The 16,794-nt window shown below is 36.8% G+C and overlaps 1 protein-coding gene and 1 non-coding gene across 2 annotated transcripts; both read left to right on the top strand.

Annotated features, from left to right (window-relative positions):
• The first annotated feature begins 641 nt into the window (after nucleotides 1-641).
• On the top strand, nucleotides 642-12,178 carry LOC145100633 (RING-H2 finger protein ATL74-like). The gene is given in 3 exon segments (XM_079037829.1): nucleotides 642-1,453; nucleotides 11,825-11,944; nucleotides 12,044-12,178. Coding segments are annotated over 3 exon segments (702 nt in total). The 5' UTR covers nucleotides 642-906; the 3' UTR covers nucleotides 12,079-12,178.
• Nucleotides 12,179-15,028: 2,850 nt separating this feature from the next.
• On the top strand, nucleotides 15,029-15,135 carry LOC145103453 (small nucleolar RNA R71). The gene has a single exon (XR_013706545.1). It is a non-coding gene; the product is annotated as a small nucleolar RNA R71 (small nucleolar RNA).
• The last annotated feature ends 1,659 nt before the right edge of the window (nucleotides 15,136-16,794 follow it).

Here is a 16,794-nt window from a genome sequence, read left to right on the forward strand (position 1 = left end):
AGGTATTATTGTTGTGGCATATGTAGACCTTATTAATGAACTATAAATATCAATGCATGAAACCGATTGCTATGTGACAATGAAGGAAATTCTTGACACAGGGTGGAAATCATTGCAAAAGTTTGGCCTACCGTAAGTTTTATGGTAACCAAGATTATAATGAATTGTATCTTCAATAAATTTTAAAATACCTTGAAACAAGATTATAACGTGGTACATACAAAATTTGTGAATTTGAACAAATCTTGAAACCGTATAAATTGCTACTAAAGCGCATAAACCATCTGCATCACCGGAAACACCTCTACTTTACACATTTAATATATCGGTTCTGACATAATTTAAGGTTTTCGTTTGAACAAAAGTCATATATTTTTAATCCATTTACTTGTATGTTTGAGCGTATTATTAATTAAACGTATATAGTCATTCAGTTATTAAATTAAAAACGTTTCCTGAAAACAGGAGAAAAAAAGGTGGTTATCCAAAGCATACGAAGATGGACAAAAGCTCCACGCAAAAAAAAAAATTTTTTTTTGGACGACAACTCATATCATTATTTGACTTCCAGAGAGTGCGTCGTACCCTTATAAATAGAGAAACCCTTTACTAAATAATTGCACATACCATATATAGTGGAAGATCCAAATTAATGGTGGAGATCATATAGATTACAAAGACGAATAGATATATGCCACATGGTTGCTCAAATACTAATTTGATACAAAGGTGTCGAAATAAAATCCCACATGGTGGCTCAAATCCTATTCAAATATCCTCTCTTTTTTCTTAAAATACACAAAGTGCGACCCTATTCTAATCACCCCTCTATATATATCTAAGCGTTGGTCTTCCATTGAATTCTCATCTAAACAAACCTTGATCATTATTCACAAACAACTTAACATGTCAACACTGTCTACTGAGCACTTTGAGAATTAAATGAGGCATTTTAAATGAAGAAAACTTCTACTTGACACTTATTCATACCAACAACCAGCGGCTGCTGTGACTGCTCCATCACAGTCAAGCCCATATACACAACGTAGCAACTTTGATGCGAATGTGGTGATGGTGCTGTCAGTGCTGATATGCGCTCTGATTTGCTCACTTGCATTGAACTCCATCATCAGGTGTGTATTAAGATGCACCGGATTATCTAGTTCAGAAAGCAGCGATAGCCAGGAAACAAATTTAGTTAAAGCCAGCACTGGAATCAAGAAAAAAGCATTAAAGAGTTTCCCAACAGTCAGCTATTGGGAAGGACTGAAGCTAACAGGATTGAACAAAGAATGTGTGATATGCTTGGGTGACTTTTCAACAGGAGAGCGAGTAAAAATACAGCCAAAGTGCAACCACGGATTTCATGTGGGTTGCATCGATAAATGGCTGAGTTCACATTCATCTTGTCCAACATGCAGGAACTACTTACTTGAAACATGTCAAAAGATAGGTAGGAATTTTCCATTGAGTAATTTAAATTATTATTGACACCAAAAGTTCTTTCCCTAGAATAAGTTACATGCTTTGCAATTGTTTTACAAGTCTTTTTTTCTAAAGTATATATCATCAAATTAAATTCATTAAAACTTTACTGTAATTTGTTAATACTTGTATATAAGTAAAAAGGGTACTTTTAATAAATAATATAATCTGATTTAAAATAATATAATCTGAGTATCATAATTCATTCGTTATACATAATACACAAATTTGGATGATGGCGTGATGTCTATTTAGAGGTGCACAAACCGGAACTGTTTCTTCATATTAAGAGTTGTCATCTAACCGGTTAGGATTTAACCCAATCGCCAGTTAGGAATCACTTCACTAAAAGAAACTATAGTATTACCGGCGACAAGCGTCGCCACTAAAAGACCACTGATGATGCTTTGTTGCTGATAATCAAAGTGTCACCGCTAATGCCATATGTCGCCACTAAAAGAGTGTCGCCGCTAATAATTTGGCGTCGCCGCTAATAACCGACTGTCGCCACTAAAGGCATCGCTGGTACTGGTATTTTTTTTTTCAATTTTACATCAAAATTGAAAAAAAAATTATATAAAAAGTATAAAAACTGCTATGATATTAATTAAGCTAATCTTACATCCTTCCATTCCAAAATATTAATCCAACACCCATTTAAAATACTCATCCAATTTAACGTAATACAAAGTATCGAAAATATTAGTATAAAATACTTACAGAAACAAAACATACAAAAATCCTACAACTAGCTACTCGTCATCATCGGATCTTTTAACATGCCGGATCTTTTAACATTGTTTGAAGCATTTCCAGCTACAAATAAAACCATGTATACTCTTATAAGTTAAACCAACATTATAACATTCTATATACAAAATATACATTCTACATACAAACAAAGTACAAAATATAGCATTGTACAATAACTAACAATTACCAAATTAACTACAAATACCATTATAACATTGTACTTTATATAGTAAGAATTACCAAATTACATATATTGCATATAACATATTATAGCATTGTACTATAACTAACAATTACCAACCGACAAAATACCATCATAGCATTGTACTTTCTATACAAACAATTACCAAATTACACATATTGCATATAACATATTATAGCATAGTACTATAACTAACAATTACCAAATTACAAAATACCATTATAGCATTGTACTTTCATAAACTAATAATTACCAAACTACACATATTGCATATAACATATTATAGCATTGTACTTTTTTCATTTTTTCCATTATAGCATTGTACTTTCATAAATTAACAATTACCAAACTAAAAAATACCAATATATCAAACTATAACCAAACTAACAATTACCAACATTTGAAACAATTACCAAAATGAAATAGTTTTGTCGCCTGTGATTGTGGTTGTTGTTGTGTCAATGGTTGTTCCTAATTTATACATCGACACAACCATAGAAGGTTTACACCCGATGCCTCTAATATGGCCCCGTTGAACACCCAATATTTTTTGAAAACAATTTTGTGTATCCTTTGGTGTTAGACCGCTGGCTTCAGATGAAGCTTGAGTTTGTTGACTGATCTAAAGGAGTAAAGCATTCTGTATTTTCAAAAAATGATAAATATCATAAAAATTAGATCACTAAATACACCTTGACGATATAAACACTTATATGAAAATACAAATTAACCACTTACGTATTGTTGCTCGACTGCATGACTACCAAATACCCCTTGAAGATGAGTATTAGCCTTACGAAATATTTCGATATGAGTGATGTCCTATTTAACATTAAAATTTAGATTAATTCTAATTCAAATAAACAATTAAATATATCATAGCTTACTTCTTTGGAACATGCATTGCCATACAATCACAATCCCCCTCTATTTACAACTTGTTGTGCATGGACTCCTTTGTTTGATGTCGAACGCTTTAAAAATTCAGGAGTTTGAAAATGTTCTACTGCTTGCGCCCAATTTTCATGTGACATATCATCGGGAGGGGGGGTGGGGTTAGTTAATGCCCTTGTGATATCTGTAACCCCCCCCCCCCCCCCCGACATTCTGAAAAATAAGTATGCACATTATTTTTTTCAGCCTTTATAAACTCTTTGTAAAGTTGCATGAATGCTCTACTACAATTGAGCATGCTCAGGATCCAAGTTAACCTTATGTAAATCAAACTTATTTTACAAATACAAAAAGTTTATTAAATCTCAATCACAACTAAACTTAAAATATTATCCAAGTTACCTTTAAATGCACGACTGTGGCATTCCTTAAAGCGGGGGAAACATTTTCCCACCCAGATACGTTTCATAGGGATGTTCATCCATATATACCTCCAAATCTCACGGGTAAACCAATTACCACAATTCCCAACAGAGAAATATGTAAGCTCTCTATTAAAATCCAAATCTATGGGCTTTCCCTTGTTTGCCCATATCAGCTTTGATAGCTGAATGTTTTTTGCTAGGCCTCTTCTTTTTTGGGAAGCTCAGCTGAAAAATATAATTAAAAATATTAGTCATGATAGCTTATAACAAATGGATAAAAATAGCTAATAAATATATCAAAATAAGACTTACCATCATGTTCATGTTGTCCATGACCAAAGCCTACTGGAGGTGGTGGATCCTCGGCTCCATCACCTCAATGTCCTAGGCTCATAACAGTTGCCATCACATAGAAGAGTATCGCCAAACTAAACCCCATATATAGCCTGTAAAATTACAATATAAATAAAAGTTACACATATTGCATATACAAAAATAATACACTTTCTATTATAGCATCCTACTTTGTTTTTTTTTTCATCTATAACATTATAGTTTCCATATGGAATATAAATACACAAAGTACATATATATTTTTTTCATTATAGCACTATAGTTTAGTTCCCAAGTTGCATACAATACAAACATACATATATATATATATATATATATATATACAAATATACATATTATATATACATACAAATATATTTTCCTTTATAGCATTATACTTTCGAAATTGCATACAAATACACAAGTTAGGTGATCATACATATATATACACTTATACATAAATAAATATAAACATATAGACTTGTACATAATACACATCTATATATAAAAATTAACATATTAAAATACCATTATACATACATTACAATCACAAATAGTAAACAAATCTATATATATATATATATATACATATAAACATATACATTATACATACAAATACATATACACATATGGCAAACAAACATACATATATAAACATACATAATTTTTCTATTTTCACCATAAATACATGCATTACACATACATTACACATATACATACATTATACATACTTACAAAAACACATACAAATACCTATGTACAAACACATAATATAAATACACAAATACATATGTTATAAAAGAACCTGGTTATGTAATCTAGGGGAGAAGGGTGGTGGTGGCGGTATTCCGACCACGGTTCCATAGTTCCGGCAGAAATGTGATTTTCCGACAACACACCTTAAATCATTAAATTAAAGCTTAAAATCACTTGAATAACAACAAAAAAAAGATAAATATAAAATAAGGGAGGATTCGTATCTTTTCCATTCGTTTTGAGTCGCCCCTCCTACCACTATCACATAATATCATAGCATACTAGCACATAAACCATAATAGATATGACATACCAGAAAATTATCACAAATACAATCATATCTACTATAATCAGCTACCAGTGGGCCGACATTGGTGCCTTTAACCCGCTTCTACAGGAAGGTAACTCACCTCACACTGCTGAAGTCCCACGGGTAAAACCCTGGCTGCTGGATGAAGGATTCCCAAACTGTCGACATCAAAACAAAACACAATGAATAATTGGGTTTGATGTGTGTTAAACCAACTACTTTTATTCCTACTTCTAAATTGTAAATTAATCACACAAAAGGCAGTGGACCTATCAATTGGTGGTATAGATCTAGTAAGCAGGGTATCGAACTCAAGGAACGTGAATTAAACTAACTACTAAAATTATCTAAAAAAACATCAAATAATAAAAGAGGGGTTTTCTCTAGTTTTACAAAACTAGAAACTTACTAACAGTTAAACAAAATAACTAACTAACAACACAACAAGCAAAGACCAACTAAATTCAATATCTAAAGGGACTTTTGTTCAGCTTCGACTCAATTGATCCTATGGTTGATTTAATGGTAATAGTGCAATGGATTAACCTTCTATTGGCTACCGATTCAGGTGATTAGGTTCACATTCGCTATCGCTAATCCTTAGAAAATAAACTAATTCAAGTAGTGGCCAATTGTCTAAATTAATTAATTCTCTAGGTTATTTATTCGGGTTAAATAAGACTTGTAATGGTTAATGAAATTAATAATTCAATTAGCCTCTTGTTGTTGGTTTATCAAACAAGGTCACACATTAACTTACCCATTCTCTAATTAATCCTAGATTCACATTCGCTAATCCTAGGCACATAATAAAGTGTTCACATAAATCACATGAGGTAAACAATTAAGAGATGTTCATGCAGCCTAATTGCCTTCCTATTAAGAGAAAATAGTTATGGTTAATGCATAAGGATCTTCAACAAGCTTAATTTAACAAAATCACCAATTTAAAGTTAATCCTATCATTAATCAGACCATAGTCTCAAAAGTGTCTTACCAAAACCAAATCTAAAAAATTTAGCTCATGATTAAGGCAATAGGAAACTAAAAAACGAAATTCAATGACATAAACATGGTGTAGGTACAAAATCTAGTTAAGAGAAATCGAATTATGCCTTAGTTATCCTTCAATATTGGAATTGGGTTGGATCTTCACTCTTCCAGATGCCTCTCTTCGTTCTGAATCGCAGCTCCTCTCTCTAGGGTTCTCCGAATTCTTCGTGTATCGATCTGGAAGGCTCCTTTTATAGATTCGACTCGACTTGTCGAGTCTCAGACCAACTCGTAGAGTCCCTCATTAAATCCCCGTGTATGGTAAGTCAAGGACTCTTCTGCTTCGCGAATCTTCGTGGGAACTCATCGAGTCAACGCCAGACTCGCCAAGTCCTTTGTGGTTTTTGGTCCTTTCTTCTTTTGTTCACTCCGAAGTTTCCCGATAGCTGCTCTTGCTTCCTTTTGCTTGCGAGCATTTCTTTCGGACTGAAAATATAATTCAAACATTATTAAGTACCTTTTGTACATAATATGCAATTAATTAGCTAATAAATGATAAAAAAAAGTCTACACTAAATATAGGGCAAAACATGCACATATCAAAATACCCCACACTTGACTTTTGCTTGCCCCCAATGAAAACTGAATTTTAAAATACTAGCATCACATCAGACAATCCCAATTGAACCCTGCCATTATGCCAAGACCGCAACGCATGAATTTGTGTCTAAAATTTTCCTAAGGATCCCCTTAAATTCTAAATACTAACAATCCTCATAAACACTCGTCCACTTTTTTCAAACAATGCTCATTTTATGCATCCCTCCGAATCCATCCACAGAAAACCTCCTAACCTCAAGGTATTTTTGGTTGAGCAACCCAAGCATACATAAACTAGAAAATTAGAATTCTTGATACCCTCATACAACATTTTGGAATTCTTCACTCTTGATAATTTGACTTTAGTTTCCTTGAATTCACTGTCTTTTGATTTTTCAGTATCCTCAACTTTTTTTCTTCTTTAGAATCTTGATCTTTTGATCTTCACTTTGATTGCTTCAAAATTCTACAACTTTTCTTGTAATTCTCTCCTTTTTTCATGTACTCACTTTTTTCCACTCAAAACCCTACATGCTTAAGCAGGGGCGCTCAACTTCAACCTTTACGGGTTAAAAATAATAATTTTCCTGGATACATTTCAAGTACACGATGCTAAACATACCGCATCCCTCAAACTAAGCGAGGTTGTGTTTTTGTCCCATGATTTCACTAGAATAAGGGAGGCCACAAATGCATTATCACGTATATTGGCTCAACTAAACATTTGCTTCTTCATAAAATCATCAAACATAATACTAGCATGAACCCTAATTGCTTTGACCAAACTTTTCTAATTTAGCCATAGCAATTTTAATGCAAAATTTTCAAGATTTTGAAAATTTAACTAAAATTTTAACTAATGTAACCAACCCCCTACCCCATACTTAATTTATGCACTGTCCCCATTGCATATTATGCATGATAAAGAACAATAAAATAAAGAGGGAATTGGAACAAACTCCCCTGGGATAGTAGTTGCGAGGTTGATATTCTTCAATTTAGCTCCATCTTCAATTGAATTTAAACATGGGACCAGCTCATCCATGTTTTGGTGTCAAATCTTGTGTGGTTAGCTCCAAATATGCAGGAAACATTCTCGTAAATTTTCGGGAATTGATCTCAAAGAAAATGCAGTCAAGTAGTGTATAAAATGTCATCAAATCAGCAGCTCTAGAGGTGTTATGTGGAACGACTCATCGAGTCCAATAGGTGTCTCGCCAAGTATTAGCGTGAAAAGACAGAAATCGTGAAATCATATTGGAACTCATCGAGTCTGGTAAATGCACTCGGTGAGTCCATCGCTGGGTGTCAAAAACAGATTATGCTATAAATCCAGCTCTTGGAAAACTTCAAAAATATATTCTTCTGTTCTTCAGTAATTACTCACTCCTTAATCTCTCTATAACCAGACTCGATACTTAGACTCAATACTTCACCCTCTCTCACCAAGACTTGACTCTTCATTTTGACCCCTTGCAAGCATTCCCTAACTCAAATTCTGAAAAGAACCAAAACAAATATGAAATCAAAAAAAATAATTCAAATCCTACATAAAAGTTTAAACACACCAAGCAAACAAAATAGAAATTGTCTTAAAACAGCCAAACATATAAAAGGATAAAACTTCAATCTTCATCTTCTATGTCTTCTTGCGCATCTTCCTCTCTAACTCCACTTCCACCAGTGTCACGTCTGCGTGCATTCATCTTCTCCTCCCAAGCTGATGTATAAGGAAATTGGTCCCCATTCACATGTTGGATGTTGAAGTAGTTAAACATTTGGATGAAGGACCGGTTGGAAAACTTCACGCCTCTTCCTAAATCATCTTGATATTGTCTTCCTTCAACATTAAACCACTCCGGGGATATTTCATCTTCCACTGGAATAACCGGTGAATCTATAGGTGTTTGCCCGCATCTTTTCCTCACTCTCCTACCCAGCTCCTCGGGTCCGATCACGGCATCATCATGTGGAATATCATAGTGTCCCCTTCCACAATCCTCAATAATTCTAGCCCTTCGAAAAAGAATGGGATTAAAGGGAGGGATCGGGACCATTGTCATCAAGTTCCAAGCTCCCTGTTCCATCAACCCATATGATTTGGCTAGGTGGGTCACGAACATCCCGCCATTTATCTTTGAAGTTTTGCGATCTTTCACCGCCCCGTCAGCTAAGTAAGATGCCATGCAGTAGGGAAGATTGTAGAAAATATTCAGAGTAATATTACTCCACAAGTAGAAAACATCAAGGTTTGGAACCTTGTAATCATCCTTCCGCATGTTTATTGTGTTTGCAACAAGGCAGTGGATCAATCTATCGGTGGGTGATCTAATACTCCCCTCTTGAGCGGATTTAGGGATATATACTTTGTTAGCAATGGTATTCCACCAATTGGAACCCACAACACCTTCCAGGAACTCCTTGTGACATTGCTAAAGAAAGGTGCAAAACTCTGCAGTGGTGACCAATTTTTGGTCATAAATACCAAGTCTGCAAGCCAGTTCGACCATACTGCATTTATGAAATTCACCACCAAGGCAAAAAGTGACCACTCCGGGGTTATATTAGTCGTCCCCTCCACGGAAACTGATAGTTGAGAAAAACTCCCAACATAGCTCCATGAACACCATCTCTTGTATGCGGAATACCCGGCTCCAGCATCACATGTAATAGACATTCCATCATGTATGTATATTTTGACAAGATACGGGGCCAACTCCTCTTCGTAACAAACTCTCCCCATCCATTCCCAATCAATTGCATTTGGGACACAAATATCCTTCTTCTTAACTTCAACAAGCTTCTTCCATCTTTTCATTGTAGACTCCGACTCAATTCTTGGAAAATTTAACCAAGGATGGTTTCCTTGGTTACACCTAGAACTTTGTCCACCTCTTGGAAACATTTTCTGCACAATAGTAAAGACATACAAACCAGAAAACATGTAAACATAAAAATTAAATTTTTGGGACTGCCTCAGGGGCCGACTCGTCGAGTCCATGAACAGACTAGGCGAGTCGTAGGAACTGTTCGAGTCGCAATTCCAAATATGGACAAATCATCCATTAAAACTCATAATTTCTTCCAGGGGTTTGTCTCGGAGTGCATACTAAATATAAATCAACAACCTATTCCATTTATAACATCCTAATTAGACAAAAGTTAAAACCCCGAGAAGTCTATTGTAGTCAAAATCGGAGTTACAACCAAAATTGGTCCATTATCCTGCAAAATTCAAAGTTATGAAGATTAATAACAAAAGAAATGCATACCTTTTTAGCAGAAAGTGGAAGAAATCAAAGAAGATTTGATGATGCTTGAGAGAATTTTTTGGCACGTTGAGCAAGGGCCTGGTGGCCAGTTGAAGTGAAAATGTTTTACAATTAGGTTAAAAACCCTAATTTTACAGAATTGTAAAAAAAATCCAGTAAATCGAACTGACTCGTCAAGTCATGGTATGGACTCGGCGAGTCGTGACGCGAATTCTATTCATCTCTGCGTAAGGACTCGTCGAGTCTGCGAGTAGACTCGCCGAGTCTACTAATATGTGCAAAACACTTCTTTTTCCAAAATTTTCTTTATTTAATAATCACACCACCCCACACTTAGGCCTTAATTACGCTCAAGAAGTCATTTATGGATAAATATGAAAATTAAAATAGGAAAATCCTAAATAAAACCTAAAATGTAACACCCGGATTTCCAGGTATGAGATTTTGTTCCTTTACTTTTGGGTTTTGTGGGGGAACTTGGCGAGTTGGCGTCTAGACTCGCCGAGTATGGTCGCGGATTCGTATGTGAGTTCACAGCTGGACTCGGCGAGTTCATGAGTGATGTTTAATGAAACCCTAATTTCCAGGGTTTAAGACCTATTTAAAGGCCCTTATGGCCGTCCATTGCGGCTATCACACCCCAGAGAGAGTCCTAGATCGCTTGTGAGGTGAAGAGAGGACATTGTTGATCATTTGTTGGTGAAATTTGAAGGAGAAGGTGACCAAGGCAAAAGAAGGCTGAAGGAAGTGCAAATCTAGTGTCTTCAGAGATCAAAGGCTTCATATTAAGGTATTCCTTCGGACCTTCTCCAGTTTTGGGTGTTGATTCATAGAGTTAGGGTTTTTAAACCCTTTAGAAGAAGAATATGTAGAGTATTTAGTCCCCTCTCAAGTTTGTGCTTTGGATCTGGACTCAAAGAGGTCCAGTGACTTTATCCCATGGAGCTTTATGAGTCATTTTGGGATTATTGGACTTAGGTTGCCATTTTTAGGACTAAATCACCACTGGATTCCATTATGTTGATATGTAAGCATCAAGTTTCGAGCTTTACATGACTGTCGTGCTTGGGAAGGCCAGATCTGTGGATTAGGGGTACAGATCTGACCCCAGGAGGTCAATAGAGATGGTGCATGGCATGAACTCGCCGAGTTGTTCTTGAGACTCGCCGAGTAGGGTTAGGGTTTCACATGAATAGCTCTGTGAGTAGACTTGCCGAGTTGGGGGATAACTCAGTGAGTCAGAAAGGGATTAGAGGATTGGGGTTCAAGGCGGTACTCACCGAGTTGTTCTTGAGACTCGGCGAGTTGAGTCGGGGTGGCCCCGCGATTCATGCCAGGTGTGACTCGTCGAGTAAAGAGAAGGAATCGACGTGACAAGAAAGGGACTAAGAGGGTCAGTGGACACGTGTAGACTCGTCGAGTCGCCCAAGTGCACTTGACGAGTCGGGTCAAAGTTTGACAGTTGACTTTTGTTGACTTTAGGGTTTGATCAACAGTAAGGCCTTTGAGCCAGGAAAGGGGTAAAATGGTCTTTTACCCTTCTGAGGATGTTAAGAAAGTTTGGATTATAGTTACATTTATGGGAGTATTTGCTTTATGTGATTAGGTGGAGGCTAGATCACGTTTCTACCGAGACAGAGACTTACCGAGATATCAGAGGTGAGTCTTCTCACTATACTATACCTGGAAAGGTACCTATGTGTGACCAGAAGGTCTTGTATGTTATGAGTTGCATGTTTTGCGTTGCATGTTCTGTATGCATTATGTATGTGATATGTATGTTATGTATGATATGAGCCAGGAAGACATTATGACATGGACCGGAAGATCAGGGAGTCATGGACCGGAAGGACGATACGAGTAGGACCAGAAGGTCTGCTGGGACTGGGACGGAAGTCCCCTGAGACACATGGACTGGAAGGTCATGTTGAGTATGGCCTGGAAAGGCGTATGTGTGTAAGGGTATTTTGGGGAACTCACTAAGCATTTGTGCTTACAGTTGTTTTGTTATGTGTTTCAGGTACTAGCGAGGACCGTGGAAAGGCGTCGGCGTGACTCGTACACACTAAAGAGAGGATTTGATTTTTGTGATCTTGGGATACGATCTGTTCTGATAACTATTACTGGATATTTTATAAAACATCTTATGTGAAAATGGTTGTGAAAAAAATGAAATTTTTGTTTTGAAATTCACGTTGTTACATAAAAAAACGAAAACTAAAACGGAAAAAGAAAAGAAAACTCTTTTGTCGGGTTGCCTCCCGCAAGTCATTAGTTGGACTCCTTCCCGCTCTACGTTTCTTCGTTTTCCTTCATCAGGAATTCACGCTTAATCTTTTGTTGTTTATACTTTTTCTTGTAAGCGTGTATTTTTCTCTTATATGCCCTTCGCAATTCTTCTTTCCATTTCCTTGTGACATCTTCTTCAATTGCATACTTGATCTGTTTCCCAACCTTCTTCTTCTTCACCCTGTTCTTTGGACCCATCTTTTGTACTTCTTCTTTGCCAATCTCGATTTCCCGTACAGTTGCCACTTCATCATCACTTGATATTAAGGATTCTTCCTCACTTCCGTCACCTACTAAAGAATCCGATAGTTCAAATGTAAATACTTCATAATTAGTAGAAACTCGGGCTCGAGGTTTGGTTCCTTTGATTGTAGTTGACTCGAAGCCATATGTGACTCAATGGGTGAGTTATTCATGTCATCATTCCAGGCCTTTGCATTCTCCTTTTCTCCCAAGCTTACCGTCTTGTCAAGTTGAATTGCTTCCTCTTTTTGCATCATCGTGTCAAGGTAAGCCAATTGTGCGTGTTGGAAGTCACAAAATTTTCAACAATTTCACTATCTTCTATTGGACTTTCCAAAGGATCAGGAAAATTGTGCCCGTCAAGGCTAGAAAGGGGATTTGTAAGTAGCAGGACAAGATCTTCATCATTTTTGAAGTTCTCGTTTGGACTCGTCGAGTCATTCGATGCTACTTGGCGAGTTGGTGAGGTTTCCACAATTTTTATTGTTTCTTTGGAATCAACTTCCTCTAGCAACCTTTCTATCTCTTTTAAATCTTTTTCAGCATCGAAATGTCCTCCAGAAGGTAATAGAAATTGATTTGGATTTTCTTCTTGTAAAAGCGCAAACTCTCTTTCTAACACTTCATCATCCAAATCTATTGAGGAAACTTTTCCATCTTTTGTCCTTTCATGCTTTTTCTCTTGTTCTGCTCTAAACACCACTGAATCGCTCCCCATCCTTAGTGTTAGAGTAGATTCGCACACATCGACCAATGCACAAGCGGTATTCAAAAATGTTCTCCCAAGAATGATTGGATCCTTAGGGTCTTCTTCCATGTCAAACACTACAAAGTCCATGGGGAAAACAAATTTATCGGCTTTGATGAGAAGATCTTCGCACACTCCTTTTGGATGTATTATTGTCCTATCGGCAAGATGGATCTTCATATGAATCGGCCTTGGCTCTGGTAAATTTAGCTTCTTTAAGAAAGAATATGGCATTATATTAATACTTGCACCTAAATCGGTCAACGCATGAGTAGCAATTATGTTCCCAAACTGACAAGGTATGGAGATGCTTCCCGGATCACCCCTTTTTCTGGCAGCTCATTCAACACTAGTTCAGCTACTTCTGCCATATCTTTTCTAGACACAAAGAGAGTCTTCAACAAGCTTGCATATTTAAGCGTTTGAAGTATCGTTTCAACAAACGGAATGTTGACTTGAAGGGCCTTTACATGCTCCAAAAACTTTCTATACTCTTTAACTTGATCATCAGGAAATGGCAAAGGTGGCCTAGAAGGCTTTAAAGAATAAACAATTTTGTCATCAGGCCTTGGACTCCTCGAGTCCATAACTGGGACTTGTCCAGTCGAGTTGGGTTTTGCTGAATTCGAGTTTCCTGTTTCTTCTGCTTGCACCTTTATTGAGGCATTCTGGGTAGGGGTCAGAGCAAGGTTCTAAAAAGCTCGTCATGGCTCCGCCATGGCTCTAAGGCTTGTATGTGCCGCCAAGCTTTACCAAAATGCCGCCTTGACTTATATATGTGTATAAAAATAAATAATAGTTGAAAATACATATAAAAATATGAATTATATACAAAATTGTCGCCTTAAGTCACGCCTTACAAACGACGTGGCTCGCCAAGGCTCGGAAAAGCTTGAGGCTTGACATTACCGCCAAGTCACGCTTTACGTTATTTAGAACCTTTGGTCAAAGGAGTCAATTTTTTTTTCATAACTAGTTATTATAGCATTCAAATGCTCCATTTGTGGATTCTTTTCGGTTTTGCTTGGAAGATCACCCAATTGTCTTTGATTGATTTCTTGCGCCAGCTACCCTAGTTGTTTCTCAATGTTATGAATAGATGCTTGCTGATTCCTTGGTATTGTTCCTGTATCTTGTATTGTAGCATCATGGTCATTGTGTCTTTTCTCAGATGCAACTACAAATTTAGTGAGCATTTCTTCCAAGTTTAGTTTCCTTTCTTGCACCAGCTCGTCCTTTTGGTAAAAGCCCCTTGCTTGTTTTCTAAACTTTTCCTCCTTCGCCTTTTTGTACTCATCATATGGTAGCCATTCTTTCTTCGGTTTTCACCAATTATTATCAAATCTATCTTCGCTTAAGTAGAATACTTGAGCTTTCTTGTTTCCATTCTCATCCAAGTCACAAACTCTATTAAGATGAGGTCCGTTACAATTCTCACATCCAACCCGAATAGCATGGATTGTTTGATCCATCTTATCCATCCTCCTATCCATGGTTTTCAACATTTCCATCATTGCCTCCATGTCCATAGAAACAGAATTCACCTCCCCTCTAATTGGATTATTCCTAGGATTATGATATTCTCTAGAATGCTTAGAGAATTCTTCAATTAAGTCCTTGATTTCCGGGGGTGGCTTCTTTGTGAAAGGTCCTTTCGAATCAAGAAATTTCCTTGTGGTTACATTCAATCCATCATAGAAAATGGAGACTTCTTGTTGACTATTTAGATAATGATCCGGGCAGTTTCTTAGCAAGCCTTTGTATCTCTCCCACGCCTCGTACAAGGATTCTCCAACTTGTTGTTCAAAGTTGGCGATAGCTTTCTTTAATTTGGCTATCTTTGAGGGAGGGAAAAATTGATCAATAAATTCTTTTTTCATCTTAGCCCATGTAGTGATGGATCCGGGAGGGAGTGACTTGAGCCAATCCTTTGCAACACGTTTGAACGTGACGGGAAGCATACGAAGCAAAACGGGATCGCGGGCCACATTAGGAAAATTAAAGTAGTCGGTTATGTCGCTGACCTCTTCTAGGTGCTTCTACGCGTCTTTGTGATCTTTTCCATAGAATGGAATCTCCTTAAGATAGGCGAGTATGTGGCCTTTAAGTTCACAATTGGTGTTTGCGGGAATCGCGGGTTGCACGAGCCCTGGACCGGTGTCTTCACGCATCTTCTTCTTCCATTCGCCCATGGGAACTTCATCGATGTTAGCCATGGCAGTGTCGAATCTGCCTTCTAAATCGCTTCCTTCAAATTCGCTTTCTTCTCGTTCGGATTCATACTCGTTGTCCTCCTTGATTGGGTTTTGTTCACCAAGGAAATGCTGGATCCTCCTGATTTACTGCTCTTCTTCTTGCTGAAAACAGATCTGATATTCTTCAAAGGTGAATTCCTTGAAGATGCGGATTCTCCAACGGTTTTGCCTTTGTTCTTCTTTAAAGTAGCTTCCGGGTCTTCAAGTGGTGGAATCAAAGGTGTATTTCCTCCTCTAGTCATAAACGTACTGCAAATAAACAGAAAGATACGCGTAAAAGGAACAAAAAAGAACTAAAAACGAAAATAGTTGTTCAACGATGGACTCATCGAGTCTGGTCGTAGGGACTCGGCGAGTTCAATGCAAAATAGCAAAAATTGTAAACAAACATCCTAAAATCTAAAGACTGAAATTCAATTCTAATCCTAAATCTACTAAGCAGTAACTTTATGCAAGAGAAATCTCACACAAAGGATCGATAACAATAGTAATCAATTTAAATTTAGAACCGTTCTCGGGCAACGGCGCCAAAAACTTGATGTGTGTTAAATCAACTAGTTTTATTCCTACTTCTAAATTGGAAATTAATCACACAAAAGGCAGTGGACTTTTCAATTGGTGGTATAGATCTAGTAAGCAGGGTATCGAACTCAGGGAATGGCAATTAAACTAATTACTAAAATTATCTAAAAAATAGAGTAAATTGCACGAATGGTCCCTATGGTTTAGGGTAATTTGCGGGTTTGGTCCCTAACTTATTTTTTTAACTCGGAAGGTCCCTGCTGTTTGTTTTTTTTACGCGCTTGGTCCCTGTTTTACCTAAAAAACTTATTTTGCCCTTGATTTTTTAATTTATTTAAATACACACACCACCAACCTCATCTCCCTCACCTTACCTTACCTACCCCACCATTTTTCTCTATTTAAATAATAGTATTTTTAGGTAAGATAGGGACCAAACACGTAACAAAAACAAATAATAGGGACCAATGGTGTAACAAAAACAAACAGTAGAGACTTTCCGAGTTAAAAAAATAAGTTAGGGACCAAACCCGCAAATCACCCCAAACCATAGGGACCATTCGTGTAATTTACTCAAAAAAATATCAAATAATAAAAGAGGGGTTTTCTCTAGTTTACAAGACTAGAAACTTACTAACAGGTAAATTAAATAACTAACAACTAAGCAAGCAAAGACCAACTAAATTCAATTTCTAAAGGGACTTCTGTTCAGGT

The sequence above is a fragment of the Lactuca serriola genome, chromosome 4 (assembly GCF_051521515.1).
Source record: "Lactuca serriola cultivar US96UC23 chromosome 4, Lser_US96UC23_V15, whole genome shotgun sequence".
NCBI lineage: Eukaryota > Viridiplantae > Streptophyta > Magnoliopsida > Asterales > Asteraceae > Lactuca > Lactuca serriola.